An 18,538-nucleotide genomic window follows, 5' to 3' on the forward strand; every position below is an offset into this window, starting at 1 on the left:
ATATGACAGAGATTACACCCCTCATCAACCTAAACCCTCCATTATCTTCCCCTAGTAAAGAGAGGACAACACATGAGAATGGCCCTCATGCTCGATCTTACGGTTTGGTAGTAACGTATGCTATTGAGAGACGGCTGTGTTGTATCCGGGAAAACAGAATCTACAGCTTTAAGCGTTAGGGAGGGATCCAATCTTTGTCTGTTCAACTGAGTTTTAGATCGTGGCTGAGATGTGCTCACTGACTGTGAGATGAAGGGGGACTAATCAATGGCCTTTCTGATTGTCTCTCATAGCATCACAGAGGGCTCCCCTGGGTTTGGCCGGTGCTCTTTTCTCCCACAGCCAATTCCCCTCCACATAGGAGCCAAATAAGATCAGTGACCTGCAGTCACATCGGACAAACTCAGTCCCACTGTCACCATTCATTTTCTCTCCTAGACGTGGAGCATATACAGAGGGGGAAAGGGGAGATGGGAGACAGCTTTAAGGATAGAGAGAAAGAGGAGAAGAAATACGTTGGGAATGAGGAGAGGAAAAGACAAAAGCCAGGGAGTAGGATGGCTTGTAAGATGGACTAAATTGAGTAGTAATATGAACAGAAAGGAAGTACAAGATACAGTATGGTATGCAAGCTGAAGTCATGAGGGCAGGTTTTCATTGATCATGTTATTCAAGCTGCCATATCAGTCGAAAGAACTGAGTGCTGTTAGCTCTATCCTATCTAGCAGGGCCTTACTCTGAAACAGTGGTGGCGCCTGCCTCTGTGTGTGTTTGAGCGTCACCTGGTATACCTTAATTGCCATCTGTGCTGCAACGCTAATTAAGTTTAAGATGCATTTCAACATGTTTCAAGGGCATTGGTCGGGCAGCCTGGGCAACAGAGTGATGCATCAAACATGTTCACTAGATAATAATCCCACCAGGGCATAGTGCCAAGAGAAGGGCTAGAGTACAAAATGATCTGTAAAGCACCAAACATTACATATAACTATTTACATACCTCAAACTTGCTTAATGTTGTCTATGCTGTATGCACTGAAATACTATTACTAAAAATAACTCAGCAAGAGGGAAGTCTTACTCATAGGGCTGAAGGAAGCTTCAATATCCAAATGGAGCTCAAGATCTAGAATGAGCCATCTTCAGTGGATACTGTACATTTTGAGGTTTTCCGAGGCAAAGTATGAGCTATGATTAATTAATGATTAAAACCACTAACGGTTAATGTACCGCAATTACTAGAGATAATTAGGGACATAAATACATTCTGCATTCTCTGGTCATGTTAGCTCCATCTAGTGCCAACGCCACAACATTTAGCTCTTTCAGTTTGTAAAAACAAAAAATATCTCTTTCTTACTGTTTCTTTCAAGAGACACACGCGCATAACTTCTCTAGAGAGAGAGAGAGAGAGAGAGAGAGAGATATTTTGTTTCAACATGTGGAGCAAATTAAGTTTGATATTGAAATAGTGTGAGGACGCTGGTGTGGCAGCTGGTCCTCACGTTCCTCCTGCTCCTTCCTTGTCACTCTATTCTACCTTCCTCTCTCTTTAACTGTCATGTCTGTCAGTATTTATGAAGTGGAGACTAAACCGTACTCGACATGAACCATTACATTACTGAACATCATTAAAACATTTGTGAAGCTGCAGAGATGTTACATTTTAGTGGAATATTGCATTTACAAGATTAACAGCAAAGTAAATTAAGCCTCAAATGACTAGAGTTTCTAGCAATGTATATATATAAATATACATTATATATACGTATATACAGTGCCCTACGTAAGTAATGGGACAGTAAAGCATTTTTTCTTCTTTTGGCTCTACACTCCATAAAGTTTGGATTTGAAATCAAGCAATCACTATGAGGTTAAAGTAGAGATTCTCAGCTTTATTTGAGGGTATTTGTGTACAGTACATTGGTTTCACTATTCAGAAATTCCAACACTTTTTAGACAGTCCCCCTGTTTTAGGCCACCAAAAGAAAAGAGACAGATTTATCAATTACCAAATTAAGCACTTATGTTTAGTATTTGGTCGACAATCCTTTGCATGCAATAACTGCCTGAAGTCTGCAACCCATTGACCCCCAGGTGCTGGGTATCTTCTCTGGTGATGCTCTGCCAGGCCTGTACTGCAGCCATATTTAGTTGTTGTTTGTTTTGAGGACGTTTTGCCTTAAGTCTCGTCTTCAGCAAATGAAACGCATGTTGCTATGGCAGTATTCCTACGATCTGTTCTTATGTTTTCTGTCTATCGCTTACTCAGGTGCCTCCCGAAGGGAAGGGCATGGTGGTCTTAAGCTCCAGTTGGAATGCTATTACCAGCTACATAATGGAATTTAAACAAATATGAAATATGGTTTAAAAAGGGGGACTGATATATTGCATAGAAACTGTATGTGAACTGTGTAATGTGTATTGAAAGGCCATAAGCCTAGTTTCAATTATGATGTGTTATTGCAAAGAAGTTCAGTTACATTTTCTCAAGGCTCTACAGAACACACTCTCCTATAGTCCCACGAGATGCCATTAGGGAGTACAGCTTTAGTGATGGACACCAGCATATGATTTCACACTCACAGACAAAGAGACTGTTCTTTTCACTCATTCTGTGTGTAGTCAGCTGATGCATCTTGGGATTAAACAATTGAAACTTCACTCAGGGTTTTGGACTCTTTATTGGGTATAAGGCTACCTTTTATCTTTTAGGAATCTTAGTTTTATCAATACTCACACAAATAATTAAACCTGAGATTTACAATAGCATCTGTTACGATACACCACATGGCATGTGAGGTAAATACAGAACGCACAGAACATACACCCTTTTAGGTGAGGTGCTGACTTTGAAAGTTAAAGTTGCACACTCACTCTTCAAAGAGAGAACAACGTATGACTTTCAAAACATATGACTGTCATCATTTTGACATTGAAAAACTTGAGCTTTGTCATTCCTACTTGTCCTGTGTGTCATACACATGGAATGGAGACAGAAAAGGTCAGAATGAGAGCATGATAATAAATGTTCTTGTTCTGCGACTGGGTGAAAATGAATTCGTGTCACATTCTCTAATGCCATGGTGAAACAGTTCCGGGCAAATTGCAAAGTTCTTTTTATACTTTGATTCCTGAACAGAAAGTAATTTATCAATAAACATTAAACATGACACAAAATAAAGTAAATCATACCTTACAGTACAATATGTAAAAGAAAACATTTCTTTTTTTAGAATGGTTCCTTTTTTAAAAGAACGTAACTACATGGAAAGTAGAGTATGTTTGACGAAGGGGGTGAAAGGTAGCATCAAACTACACTTAATAACATTCAGATACATCATTATTGTTTCTTTTCTTTTTCTTAATCAAGAATTATCATGAAAAAAAAAGATAACATTTCTCTCCATTTGTATCAATGCACTATAATGTATTCAGATATAGTCTACAATACATTTAAAGACACAAATACATATACAGTATATCAGATGTTTTGCCACTACACCAACATTACACCCCATTACAAGAGATATCCCTTCCCATTAGAAATATGTCTCCTCTTCCTTTTCCTGTGGTAGTTCTCCTTCTTCCTGTTTAGCCAGGTCAGACGGGCCTGGTCCACTCCACTCTGGTTCTGCATGGGGAAGGCCCGGTCAGGAAACACCTCCTTCAGTTTAGTCAGGAAGAAGGCCTCCAGGTTGCGACCTGCATGGGCAACCTCAGAGTCCGGCTAGAGGACAGATGCATGTGACTTAATCAATTATGTGACTTAAAAATAAAATAAAATAATCCTTCCTTTTTCTAGCATTGTGACTACCAATGGCACCTGGTCATAGCATAGATGTTTGCTTATGATGACTGATGTGTAGATGGTTCACTTACTTTAGACAAATGTACTTGTAAGTTGCTTTGGATAAAAGCGTCTGCTAAATGTCCAAAATGTAAATGTAAATGTAAAGATGAATGTACCAAATCAATATGCACAATTGGTGGAATCCTAACACGAGATCCGTAACTTGAATCTTGAGTTTACCCAAAATTAACACATGAACAAATTGGAAGAATTGTATTTTGATGTGTGAATTCTATGATTGACATTTGATCAAAAGTCAAAGTTCTTTATTGTCACATACTCTGCACACAGAGCAGTGAGATGCTTAGGTCACACGGGGCTTCAACAATGTTATAAACATACAATAAATAATCAATTGTTTACTCCAATGATGAGCTCATTGGAATTTGACTCACATAATTGAAAGTTGCACAGTTCCTGAACATGAGCATGACATCATCAACAAACTGCTCTGCTGTGAAGTAGTGAAGAGTGTTCCTCTTGTTCAGCTTCCTCCTGATCACTGATAGGTCAGTCGGCCTTTTAATGATCTGGTAGTAGTGACGAGCCTGGATCCCAATCAAAGAGACATCATCATCATTTTGTAACATACCGAATTGTATCATGTCATGTCATATTGTATCACATATCATTATATCATATCATATCACTATATCATCAATAGTATCCTATTGTATTTCATTTAAGCAAATGGTATTATGTCCTATAGAATTGTATTATACTTCATTGTATTATTGTATCACATATTGTTCATTTTAATTCAACGTGATACTAATTATGTTTAATTGATTTACAGTATGTGAGATAAAGTAGATGAATCATTTATTATCAATATTATTCTGCACAATTCTTAGAGGAGAGGCCATTAAACCCTCACCAGCATGCTCACAGGCTCATGGAAGGGAGCACTGAGGGTGTTACAGGATAGCAGCAGAGTCAGCTTCTCACATCTCTGTCCAAGGAGAAACACATTGAGTCACACTATTCTAGGATATAACATGGTAGAGTCTAACTCAAAACCCACTATTGGATCCTATACCCCCAAGCCTGGCTCTATGGTAGAATGGCTTTATACATAAAGACCTACCCTTTGCTCCAGCCTGGAGAGTGTGTAGGGTGTTCCTGCCCCCCAGTGGTCTGTGGAGGGGCACTCACAGATGTACTCCACCTCAGGTTCCTGGTCGCTTCTGCACAGTGTACACACCCAGTCACCCCTGAGGCACAGGGGTAAAGGATCTGGGTCAAATCTACATGTCCTGGATTTCAGCCACACATTTAACTGCCAATGAGGATAATCATTTGCATACATAACACTGTGAAGATAGTGGTTTACTTTTTATAATATGTATAATCTATTGTATATATTAATACAAAACATAGTCGTCATCCCATGTTAGATTTGTGACAATGTGGGTATAATTAATGTGTAATCAGAGTATTTTGAAAGATTTTACAAAGGTCTAAATGATGACAAATGGGGGAAGTATACTTACAATGGGAAGCTTATAAGGGGTGGTATATGACACGACAGGTGGTAGACCTTAGGGCAGCGATCACAGCAAAGAAGATCACCTCCGTTCAAGCACACAGCGCAGAAATCTTCACTCTCCATCTCCACTGCCTTCTCTTCTCTCTGTGGCTGCTCCTCCGTCACCACAGACCCATGGATGGGTGAAGAGTCCCCCCCTCGCCCATCACTGTCCTCCTCACAGACAGACACCAAATTCGATTCTGATTTAGATTTTGACTCTGATTCCACATCAGGATCCAACTCTACCACCATATTCTGTTCTGGATCTGGGTTCAATGAATCAGACTCAGATTTCAGACCTGGGTTCCACTCAGATTCAGATTGAATGTCCGATTCTGGTTCTAATTCTGATTCTGACTCAGAGTCTAGTACTAGTATTATCTCTGGTTCTGGTGCTTGTCTTATGGGTGATGGCAGTACTGGTCTATCCTGAGGGTATGTTTCAGTCCAGGAGTATTCATTTGTTTCTGCTGGCCCCAGCCATGAGAACCCTGGCTCTGATCCAGATGACTCTTCTATGCTCTCCCCACACTGCTCCATACCCTGATCGGACTCTCTCTTCAGACAGGGGAAAAACAGGAGAAGAAAAGGAATTGTCAACATCCTGACCTATTTGGATTTGAGATGGCAGTTCACTGCCAATAGCATCCTGTGCCACCACAATAGATATTTTGAATCACTCCAGTATTGGGTGGGTATTGGGTGGACACACTAAAGAACTAAAAAAAGAGGAAGCGGGGAGCTGGGGCCATACCTGTTCAGCGAGCTCCTCTGGGGTCATGACCACTCGTGGAGAGGCCACAGCATCCTCAGTCTGCTGTTCTGTTTGTGGTTGTTGACATGGCAACCGTACCAAAGACACCATTGGCTGTACTGCCGTCAGGGATATTGACTGGTTGTGGTCCATTTGGATCCTGAGACGCTCCAGGCACACCACAGCGATGCAGGAACTTCCCAGAATCCTCTGGGCCTCTGGGTAAATCCTGTGGAAACATACAGTATAAGAGCTGATCTCAGTGGACTGGGTCCTGTATTCCGCCTAATTATCCACAGACTTTGTAATCATAACATTCCATTCCATTACAATATTTAACTTATACACTCTTTTCACTAGTCTTTTGCAATGTAGAATCAAACCTTACCATTATTATGGACTGCAAAAATAAGACTCATCATTGTGCAGTGAGTATTTTTTACTCACTAATCAGGTCGTCGTGATCAGGCTTACCTGATTCCTTTTGTTGAAGCTGCAATGGTTTTGTTTTCACCATTGGCCTCTGGATACATGTGATAATGGACATATCCTGAGGGGAGAGGAAGGGAAATTCAGCAGAGTGGCAACCTTGGAGAACCACTGTGTCTAAATTCCTTTATGATGGCCTGGGTACAGTACACTACCATAAGATCTTTGCAGCTTGTGTTCTGTCTCACAGACAGAGAAAGTGGTGAGTGGGGCAGGATGCTTTTGAGGCAGCTTGGGTGATGAGGTGGCCATTTTGGCTTTGCCTAGCCATGCACAATTTGGATATATTTCCATCCCACAGAACTGTGCATTGCCGGGCTACATAGAGGCAAAGAAACATCAGTTAAAGACTGGTATGTTTTAATCGAGAAACTCTCTGACACATCAACTTTCAAGCCATTCCATTCAGTTTCAAGTCTTGGATAGCCCCATTATACAAAGTCAAAAAACATAAAAAAGTTGCAGTCATTGTTTTCTCTACCACCACTGGCCTTCCCTCTCACTTGATATCTCTCCCTCTCTTCCTCTCTGCTTCTTCTTCTTCTTCTTCTTCATCTTATTATTATTATTATTCTTCTACACACCCATATTTTTCCATTTCTTTCAATACCCTCTTAATCTTTCTTACTACAGTATGTTATGTCCATGTTACCTGCTCTGCTGTGAAGCTCAGGTCCTCTGCTGTGGTTGCCAGGTATGGGCCAGTCCCAGTGGGTTGGGTCTCCAGTGCCAACAATGCTGCCCGTTTGGGCACTGAGTGCTGGGACCCCCGCGGCAGTAAAGTTGCCCGTCTTTGGGGCATGTTACCATAGCGTCTGCCGGCTGCCGCTGCCATAATCGGTGGACTGGATCTCTGGGGGTAGAATCAGCTCACCTACTAAAAGCCCCTTGAGTCCTTGAGCCGCAGGGCAAATAAAAGCAGAAAACAATACTTCAATAGGAAACGACTGTCCAAACAGTAAAGTCAACATTAGATTAGCCCTGAATGATTGAATGCACTGAATCTATACTAACATAACCACTATTGCGCATTGTAGGCTACTTGACTTGAGATTAAACAGAGCTCATGATATCCATCAAAAATGACAACTTGGTTATGACAAAATTCACTGACATAAACATAAACAATATTTATTGCACCATCATTTGCTGTAAACATTAATCCGACAAATAAAATACTTGCCCACTTACCTGTCTTAGATCCCAATGACACAATACAAAAAAAACGTCTGAGCAGTAAATACAAATGTGACTGCAGGTGGATGGTGGCTGAGAGATAATGTAAATAGTGCTGGAGCTTTTCTCTGCATCCAGCATAAAGAAGAAGATGGGATAGACAGGTGAGGAAAGGAAAGACACCTAAAGACAGTGATGGAAGAGGAGAGTGTATTGTTGTGGCTCTTCCTGATTGGCTGATTGAACAGCACTGAAATTGTGCCCCCTCAGTGACATCCCCTGACATCTCATTAGTACCTGGTTATGTTAAAGTAACTCTCAATGTGCGCTCAAGTGTTCCACATACCCCATAGCTGCTGCAATACAACTGTTACAAAAGAATAAGGATACTCTAATCACAATTAAAAGAGCAATGCCAGATGATAGCAAACAGAGAGTCCATTTCAAATACAATATATATTTTAGCCATTTGATGAACTTGGAGATGGGTGATTCCTTTTGTGCTATGATAACAGCCACATTACAAAATGACAGCTTCTTTAAATGCATTAAATTGAAGTACACTCACATGCTCCATTTGCTCAGGGTAGATCCAGTGTTTTCTTCAGTGCATAAGAAACCTTGGGTAATCTTTGTGCTTCTCACCTTGAAATGTTTGAAACAAGAACAATTGTCTACCTCTCAAAATTTGACATACACAAATAACTCATTCGGTGAATTTCAGAACCAATGCAGTAGTGTTCACATCCCTGGAACGCTTTATTATATCTGACCAATGAGAAATTCCAGGCTGTCATATTGACTTACTGCAGCTTTGAATACAGTTTGTGGTATGTAAATTGGCTTTTGCACACAAAGGTTTATGACATAGGAATGTATCTGACAAGAAAATTGAGAAAGTATGATAAGGTGTAGTGTAGTGGACATCTGAATTTTTGCAACGACAGTAAAAGTGCCAATGTGCCATTCCTAACCATATACTATGTGCATTGTTCTATTGTTTAATTTCAGCGCCTTTTTTTCTTGAAAGTCTAGAATTAAAGCTACGGTCTGTGAGTGTTCTAGAAATAATGAACAATATAATATAAAGTCCCTTTATCAACCGTCAGATTTTTGTTTTTTCTTCTGCATTCCTCTCCTTCTCCGCTTGGTGTCACTGTAGGTTGTAGTGTTGGGACCACAAATCTCGCACAAAACCGGGAGAATTCCAATTCTCGCTCCTCTTTGCGTCCCTCCAAGATGGTAGGTATAGTCATGTTTTACTCTGCTGGTAAAATTGATGCAAATCTATGTCCATCCTGTATGCTATAAGTAGAAAATGTAATATTTGTTCACAGTATCTTACAAAGCATGGATAATGTGCCGAACCCTTGTCCTTATTTCCAAAATTCCGGTAGATCGAACTTGTAGGAACCGGCAAACAGTCACCCTAATGTTGAGCACAGGCCCCAGCTAGCTAAGCCACGTTGATTTTGTGCTAAAACTGTTGTAGCAGGAGCTAATTGACTAAATTGATGATCCCGGACTGCTTATACACGTACTATGCGTTGAAGTGTAAATGTGTATATTGCAGTATTTTGTAGGTGGCAGCTTTAGGGATGTTGTTGTGCTAATCGGGTAGCTTACGTTCTTTCACTACCTAGTAAAAAGGCATGGTTTTGCACCAGCGCGTGTATTCAGTTAGTTTGAGTCATACATTTTACAAACTTTATCCGTGCCGTGTATCTCTAGAGTTTTAGGGCTGGTGTCATAACAATTGTCAATTAAAGACATCACTTGTAATGTCCAATTATGCTGGTGTTGCTAACTCGACCTAATTTTCTCCATGACAGCCAACCAAGAAGACCAAGACCAGGAAGCTCCGAGGGCACGTCAGCCACGGACATGGTCGTATCGGTGAGTTGAGTTTGACTAGCCATCAACATTGATATTGACGTGTTTGTTAAAAAACTGGCGTGTGACAAACCTTTTCTTACGCAGGAAAGCACAGGAAGCATCCTGGAGGTCGTGGTAATGCTGGTGGTATGCATCACCACAGAATCAACTTCGACAAATAGTGAGTATAAGAATTACCCCTTGAAGAGATCTGGTCATTTTGATGGTGTCACCGGCCAGTGTTTTCGGGGACAGGAGTAGCTGTCATGTATGCGCAAATGTGTTTTAGAGACTCAGAGTCTCATCTTGACAAACACTGTTGTCTTGGTGTGCTAGAGTTCTCTTACAGCGAAGACTGGTCCTATTCACCGACTGGCCCTCTCATAGGCCAGTCACCCACATGGGCAGTTACAATATATTGAGCTTGTTCCCAGCTGGCAACACTTAAGGTGTCGGTAAGGTTCTGTAAATGTTCAGAATAATGTTATTTAACGTTAATAACATTATAAAAATGTATGGTACAGAAAGGTTGCTGGAAGGTTCATTAAATGTTGCTGGTAGGTTATTAGATGGTTCATCAAGTGTTGTATGAATGCTGACGATGATAAATAACTGAAGACCAGCTCACCTGTGGGGAAGAGGGGTATATAAAGATATCAGGAAAAGAGCAGGCAGTCATTCATAGCTGGAAAAGTCAAGGACATGTCACGTTCGCTTGTACATGGTTAGCTACAACTGGGCCAGACAGTCAATTCCTGACCATCAGCATTCTAGGAGGCTGACCATAGGACAAGCTCTGACTCCTAAAGTTAGTTAGCAAGTAAGCAATGTCAAGCTAGCTAGCAAATTAGAAAGGTTGTTTCTTTTTTTTAACTTTCACTTACTATGAATACCGAGACTTGATTACAGTTAAATGCTAACTAGCTACCAACAGGGTCCAATCTCCTTAAGTCATGTTACTGAAGACGGCATACAATAAATCAATAAATATGAACATTTCTTGGTGAAATTAAATACATCAATGGCTTTATCTTCGTTGTTATGGGTGAATAAATATCAGAAAATAACTGTTTGGATTATACGTAGCTGCAGCAGGAGAATTAATTCATTTTTACAGAACTTCTGCTTCCACCAACATTGACCATAAGTAAGGATTTGTGAACCTGTGCTTGGTATGTTCTGTAACTGTTTGTTCTCCTCTCTGTGCCTATACAGTCACCCGGGGTACTTCGGTAAGGTTGGTATGAGACACTATCATCTGAAGAGGAACACAGTCCACTGCCCCACCATCAACCTGGACAAGCTGTGGACGCTGGTGAGCGAGCAGACCAGGCTCAACTACAGCAAGAAGCCAGAAGGCCCCGCTCCCATCATTGATGCAGTGCGCTCTGTAAGTATCAGACCCAGAGATGAGGACTGTATGTGAGCTTCAAATAACTTGAGGGTAGTAGCTGGTTGGAGTTGCTGACAAATGTTTAAAAAAAGTTTAGTTTTTTTTCCAATAAGAGGGATGTAGTAAGGAAATGTTTGAAGTAGTGGACTTATCGGGAGTGTGCTCAGCTGTGTGTTAGAGACTCAGAGTCTCATCTTGACAAACACCGTTGTCTTGGTGTGCTAGAGTTCTCTTAGAGAGAAGACTGGTCCTATTCACCGACTGACTCACTTATAGGTCAGTCGGCCACATGGGCAGTAACAAAATCTTTAGTCTTGGGTATCATTTTGTGCTTTTTTAGTTGTTGTTTTTTTTAAAAACACTCATGGATTTACGTTTATTTTTCTTTTTTTTAACAAAAAATGCATAAAGACCATAAATTGAGTTAAGCTTTTTAACCAAAAGCCCAACCATAAAAATGGACTTAATGTTAAGAGGAAGATGTGAACTAAAAAGGCCACATTCCTCAGTTCTTTTCAACCCTCCACGTTTTGCGGCTGATTCACAATTGAACTTGGCGTATTGGTATGTTGGCCCTTGTTGCTCTCAACAGTTCCTTTCTAATTTCACTCGAGTCATCTCAAGCAACGTCTCAGCTGTGTGACCTGGATGAGACCACTTATTACCCTGCAGGAGGGGAAATGTATGGACATATCATGGGCAAAGGCCTCAATGGGATATTGGTTGTATCAGCCCAACAATAGATTGTATTGTGGCTGTGACTTGGCTGAAGGTCTGAGATTGTTGCATGTCGAGTTGTGTACTTAATTGTGTTCTGTCTCCACAGGGCTACTTCAAAGTGCTGGGAAAAGGAAAGCTGCCCAAGCAGCCCGTGATTGTCAAGGCAAAGTTCTTCAGCCGACGGGCAGAGGAGAAGATCAAAGCAGTGGGAGGTGCTTGCGTGCTGATGGCATAAGCGCCTGTCAATGTTTTTTTGCAAGAATAAACTGTGTAAATGGGTTGACTTGTTTGTGGTTTGTTGAATGCAACTATTGGTGAATGTAGATATTGCCCATGAAGCCCATTTCCCACACATCAAGGTCTGGTTAAATGTGGTGATGAGCGGATCGGTCAACTTCTGTTTAGGATGCCTTGGCCACAGGTTATCAACCCTGATTCAGTTCCTGCTCCATCCCAATAACTTTCTGATTATCAGAAGTTTGTGATGGAAACTGGCCTAGGCTAGTGTTGATGTCTTCATACTTGCCATAGGCATTGCTGCTGGTTGTGTAATCTGTACAGGAGAGGATAATTTAATATTGACTGATGCATCTCATTGACCTGACATTAAGCTTGTTAGATCCTTGGGGGTACATTTCTGACAAATTATATGCAAATATAATTGGGGCAACCGATCACCACAAACCTTTGTGGCTATGAGTTTGGACAGCATAACTACTCACTTTTAGAGGAAAGCATAAATGTCATTCGATATTCCCTTATTGCGACAGTCTCCTAATTAAATGGTGTACCTATACATGATACAAATTCCCGTGTCCTGGTTGATGCATATGAGATTTTTGGACAATATGTAAAAAACTGAAGATATGCTAAGTGAGGGTAAGTGAATTTGTATGAGAAGGCAAGCCCTGTTCCAAAGCTTCCACTCGTTCCATGGAAGAGAAGTCAGTTAATCAGTTGTGATCTGATAATATCATAACTGCCACATACTGTACAGCAGATCAGGAAAATTGCTGATAATAGGAATCATTTTGTATTGAGTATATTGAAGGCAATATTGTCCATATATGTTTAAAGTACGCAACAAAAGAAAATATGAAATTACAATACTACTATCAATACTCTCTCCTTACTTCTCTCCATTTCCTATTCTCTCCTACCCCTCTCTCTCTCTTGGCTCTTGTTCCCTACACTCATTTCATCATTGTTCTCCTTGCTCTGGTCATCATTGCCCTGACTCCCTCTGCTGCTGGATGGTCCTTGACAAATGACTTGATAATGTTGGGTGGGTTACTTGTTGGTCTTGTTCCTAGTATTTTGTGCAGGTCATCATAGAGTGGGAACTAGCTAGCTTTCATTTCACAGCTATCTGCATACTATTTTTGCTAACATCAACAACACCCACCAAACGTTAACCCACAAATAGTGTATTTCCTGTGATTGGTCCGGACCAATCGCACCACGGTTCGAATGGAAGGGGACTGAGACCACCCTTTTTTGGCGAACTACGGTCTGATTGTTTGGTGCGCACCCAAGTTCAGACAGGTCTGTCCAAATGATCCGAACTGTGCAAAAAGTTTGGTAGGGGTGAAAGCGCCCTAAAACTACAGGAGACATCCTAATCAGACCAACCATTTGGAACCGGTTTTCACAACATCCTGTGATGGTGAGTGATCAAGTTAAGTGTGACAAGAATTATCCAAATGACAACACTTTTTATGCATAGTCCCCTTATTTCAGGGCACCAAAAGTAATGGGACAATTGGCTTGACAGGTGTTTCTGGTTAGTAAGGTGTGTTCCGTCACATAATTTGTGCAGATATAATAGAGCTGTCACTGTCTAGAAGGGTTAGGGTTATTATGAGCTAGGCTTTGCATTTGGAGTCTGCTATTGGTGTCTGTCAACATCAGGACCAAAGAGACGTCAATGAAAGTAAAGAAAGCCATTGTGAGACTGAAATATCTGAAACATAGCCAAAACCTTAGACTTACCCAAAAAAACATAATTAAAAAGAAAGTAAGCACTGGTGAGCTCAGCCATCGCAAACGGCCTGGTAGGCCAAAGAAGACTACAGTGATGGCTGAAGAATGCTCACCATAATTAAGGAAAAAAAAAAAAAAAACGACTGTCCCACAGATCAGGAACACTCTACAGGAGGTAGGCGTGAATGTGTCAGAGACTACCATCCACAGAATACCTCACCAGCCGAACTACAGAGGCACCACTGTAAGGTGCAAACCACTAGTTATCCTCAATGAATATTATCATGTACCAGAGTGGATTGCAAGTGAAAAGGTTGGAAAACAAAGGACCTGTCCAAGATTTACATCATACCACCTCATCTGTGAAACATGGTGGACGGGGGTGTTATGGTTTGGCATTTATAGGTGCCACTAGATCTGGCTAACTTGTCTTAATTGTTGACAGCAGCAGCAGAATGTATTCTGAGGTGTACAGAAACATATTGTCTGCTCAAGAATAAGCAAATGTCAGAAACACCCAAAAGGACCTTTGACACATTTATCAACTCTATTGTGAACAGGTGAATGACATTGTACCATTTGATAGTGTATAGACACCTCTGTAGCCAACAGAAATAGTATCTGATGAGCAATGTAACCGTCACTTTAGACGTTGGCACATTTGATTTGGGTTTTGCATTGGAATTTTCTCTAACTTCGTTTATTACGACCATGTTGTTCACTTGTGTATGAGAACATCTAGTGGTAAAAACTGGTACTGCTCTATTATCCTTAATAAATAAAGTTTCTATCTATCTATCTATCTATAATGGTTTGTCATTAAGAAGACACATTTTAATCATAAAATCATAATAATGCCAGAAGTCATTGATGCAACATAACGTGCTATCTAACTTAATCAAAATTATTTCTCAGCAGGCCTTATACAATATATGCAAAGAAGACAATGTTCAATGTTCTTCAATGTATGTTGAAACCAAGAAAGAATATCTTTCCAAGAAATAAGCGGGATAAAGCAAAAGTACCCACTTGCCTGAAGCATATATCGCAAATAACGAAGTTTGATCGCCAGAGCGACCCGTACATCGACCCATTTCAAGAGAACTAACATCGTGAATGAGTTTGGAGTGAACTGATTTCAAATCTCCCGTGGGCATTGCGCAAATTGCCAAATCAATATCATTGGATAGAGACTCTACATTGCCCCATAGTGGCACATTCCGCGACAAGGGAACACTATCTGACAGGATACCGGAAAGAGACGACCGTGTCTGAAATGCGCACGGCAAATTAAAATTGAGGAGAGCTGTGCGCAACGACACACAGGCGAAAGTGGCTTGTTTTGGTGAGTAGCCTATTAACTAGGAATTATGTGGTCTTCCGCAATCTGTTTCTGCATGTTTTCTTTCGTCTAAAACTATTTCAATTCGTAATTCACCCAGCCTGTTGCATGCGTATTGTATTTTGTCTTATTCAAGCTTGCACAGACAGCACAACACACATAACCAGGGAGTGAGTATTGTGATGTCAGCGTTGTGTCATGTTTCGGTTTGCTACAATGTTGCTATTTGTTATGAAAAGGGGGTTGTATGGTCAGTGTCTCGGGTGAAGCAGTGACCTGACTGCACCGCCTTGCATATGGCGAGTGAAGCCTGGTTGGAGTCCTCCCTGCGCCGCTCCGCCAGACTCGGCCTGGAAGTATTGGAGCGAGCCTCGAGACGGAGCGTAGACTGGTCCAGTAGTTCGAATCCGTCCATCAGTCAAACTCCGAGTGAAGAGGTAGCCTACTAAACATGTCTTCGTTCCTATCTGTTTTAAAAAGTGTTTTCCTTAACCTTGAATATTCCAGTTTCTGAAATTCTCATCGTCTCCACAGCTTCAGGGAGACTCAACTCGTACAAGCCTGGATGATGCCTTTGAAATCATAGCAGAATTCATGGCACAGACTACATATGAATGCAAGGTCAGATGGTCTACATTAATGTTGTTGGTTTTCTTTTATTGCATAGCCAACATGTGTTTGATGGAATTAAAATTGTGTATGTTTTCAGAACTTCTACATGTCAGGGACTTCACCTGAGCCCAATGAGAATGAAAGAACCCATGTGTGTAGATACCACTGTGTCTCTCGCCAACGCCCAGGGACCTCACTGCAAACCAGGAAACATGTAAGGCAAAGTTACATGTTGCTCTTCAAAGCAATAATATGTAGGCCTGTGCCCCTTTATTAGTGGACTTGCATCAGCAAGTCCGACTTTCGATATTGACAAAGTGCACAGATATCGACAATAATGCACTCTCTTGGCAACCAGTTCTACCCCACTGAAACCACCGTCAACCACTTAACCAACCAACCAACCAACTCTCTACCCACTCCATTGACCTATCTAAGGCTCATTCTATCGATCGATCTAGACTGACTCCACTTAAATAACTTAATAACGGAAGTTTGATACTAATTACACTTTTTGAGATTGACTCAAATTTGCATGAAATCCTATTCATGCCTATACCGCCGCATGCACAGCCTAAACCGCTCAACCGCTTAACTTAAAATCAACTTTTAAATGCCCAGACATGTGTAACTTCAGTTGCTTGAAAACATATTTTTCATACTATTTATACTTTTCGAATTTGCCTGAAATCCTATTCAGTTAAAAAAAAAAGCGACTTACATTGCAGTGAGTGCATACATTTTTCAGTATATATGGTCCCAGCGGGAATCGAACCCCCAACCTAAGAGTTGTTAGCGCCATGTTCTACCAACTGACACCTCAATTCAACTTTAACATGTGTAGACTGACTCCACTTTAATAACTTTTCAAAGAGTTTTGATACTATTTAGTCTTTTTAAACATTAAGCCTTTTTAAGTTGCATGAATTAACATGGATTTTGATGATCATTGGGTTCCTCTGATGCATTTAAAATGGTCCTCTTTTATCTTTTAAGTAACTTACTTAACCTACTTAAATACCTTCTATACAGATTTTTTTTATACTGTTTACACTTTTTAAACATTAAGCACATTTACATTCTATCTATCGGACTATCTGTAGTCCAAGCCATCTTTTAACATTATCAACTACCAAAATAAAACTTTGCAAGCCCACAAAGTTTCTTCAGGAACATTCTTTTCTAGTTTCTTCATGCGATGTAGAGGTTAGGGGCAGGACTCCCACGCTACACGAAGGGGAAAAGTTTATGTAAAATAACAATTTGAAATAGATTTTCGTAATGTGGTTGATTTGTCAGTGTGTAATCCTTTTGGTTTGACTACATTGGAGAACTCTACTTATGGATGGCATATGTTTCTGTAGGCACGGTTACCACCAGAAGATTTCCACATTGAGGTATCACCAGGGACCTATGCAATCACCGCTGGAACAGCCGATTCACAGCAGCAACAAACACGACTGGTGCGCATCAATGCAGGAGAGAGCATGAACCTCACCTTTGACCTCTCATCCCTGGGCCCTGACCAATCATCATGAACCTTTCCACCGACAATAACAAAACTGACCAAACAAAATGTTTACTGTACGTCTGTATTCTCACTTAAGAGGATGTTTCTAATTGTTTAATTTGTTGCACTGGAGGGGGGGGGATTTGTTTTACAGTGTTATGATTTGCTGCTTAATAATAAGCCATATTCTGATGATCCAATCATGTTATTTTTGTTTAATGATTTGTATGAAATTAAATGTCTATCATGTAATGCACAAATGATATGTACCTTTGCCCTATGAATGTATCGTAATAAAGTATATTTTATAATATCTGTAAATATTTAATGTGGCTCAATGTTTCTAGTGACATTTGTCAACTGATTGTTCAAAGGCAAAGGTATTCCTCAGCAGTTACAGGAAGTTTCATAATCATTAGACAAAACCATTAGGTATATACAGCAGTGGCAGTGTTACCAGATATGGACTGAAATCCAGTTGTTGGTCGAGGCCTGGGGTCAGTCAGGCCAAACACATCTCTCATGGTGACCCTTCTCTCAGCACCAGGAAGTGGTTGAAACACTGAGCTGTGATTGGGTAAGACACTGTTCTGGAGGTCATGGTAGCTCATTTTTGCAGGCTGGAATTTTCTCCTGGGTACTTTCTCTTAAAAGTCAGCAGATGTGGGATAAAAAAACAAAAAAACAACGTTATTCTGAATTACAGTTCTATGAGAAGTTTCATGTCACTATGCATGTTCAGAATATGGTTATGCCTATTGTCAACATGTCCAGTGTGGCAGGTTTTGTACTGTGGGTTAGCTGTTTCATCCCAGTATATTACCTGGTTGCCTATGCTGTGGCTCTGAGGGGCTTCTCCTCCAGTACCTCCAAGTGGGTCGGCCCTGCTCTGGCTGCAGCTTACCCAGAAGAGAGTGATCTGTGCTGGCTGATGGATTCACAGACTCTCCCCCTGTGGACCTGATCTCTTCATCCTCAGACAGGGATGAGGAGGAGGAAGTCTTGGTGTCATTGAGTTCCTCCAACTGGAGATCCACTTTCTTCTCAAGCTCCGCCCTCTCCAGCCCCACTGTCTCCCTCAGATCACATACATGAATGGGTGGAGCTGACAGGGGCCACCGCTGTATGATTGGACAGTGGCACATTTCACTTGCTGGTGGACAGCATTGTGTACAGTACAGATGAGGAGCCCATAGAGTGTTGCGGACACAGAGCATATTGCTATGGCAACATGGCGCTAGTGTAACTCGCTGAAGCGTCTTGACGATCCGCTCATGCTGAGATGCATGGATCCATACCG

General features: G+C 41.0%; 2 protein-coding genes across 2 annotated transcripts; both read left to right on the plus strand.

Annotated features, from left to right (window-relative positions):
* Positions 1-8,988: 8,988 nt before the first annotated feature.
* On the plus strand, positions 8,989-12,070 carry rpl27a (ribosomal protein L27a). Its single transcript, XM_083666845.1, has 5 exons — positions 8,989-9,045; positions 9,636-9,699; positions 9,784-9,859; positions 10,894-11,068; positions 11,898-12,070. The coding sequence occupies exons 1-5, from the start codon at positions 9,043-9,045 to the stop codon at positions 12,024-12,026; spliced, it is 447 nt and encodes a 148-aa protein (XP_083522971.1). The 5' UTR covers positions 8,989-9,042; the 3' UTR covers positions 12,027-12,070.
* Positions 12,071-14,888: 2,818 nt separating this feature from the next.
* Positions 14,889-17,553, plus strand: akip1 (A kinase (PRKA) interacting protein 1). The gene is made up of 5 exons (XM_083666935.1): positions 14,889-15,119; positions 15,356-15,553; positions 15,651-15,737; positions 15,826-15,942; positions 17,093-17,553. Exons 2-5 carry the CDS (start codon positions 15,413-15,415, stop codon positions 17,264-17,266), a joined length of 519 nt encoding a protein of 172 aa, XP_083523061.1. The 5' UTR covers positions 14,889-15,119; positions 15,356-15,412; the 3' UTR covers positions 17,267-17,553.
* Positions 17,554-18,538: the final 985 nt, after the last annotated feature.

This window comes from Argentina silus (genome assembly GCF_951799395.1).
Source record: "Argentina silus genome assembly, chromosome: 3".
Classification (NCBI taxonomy): domain Eukaryota; kingdom Metazoa; phylum Chordata; class Actinopteri; order Argentiniformes; family Argentinidae; genus Argentina; species Argentina silus.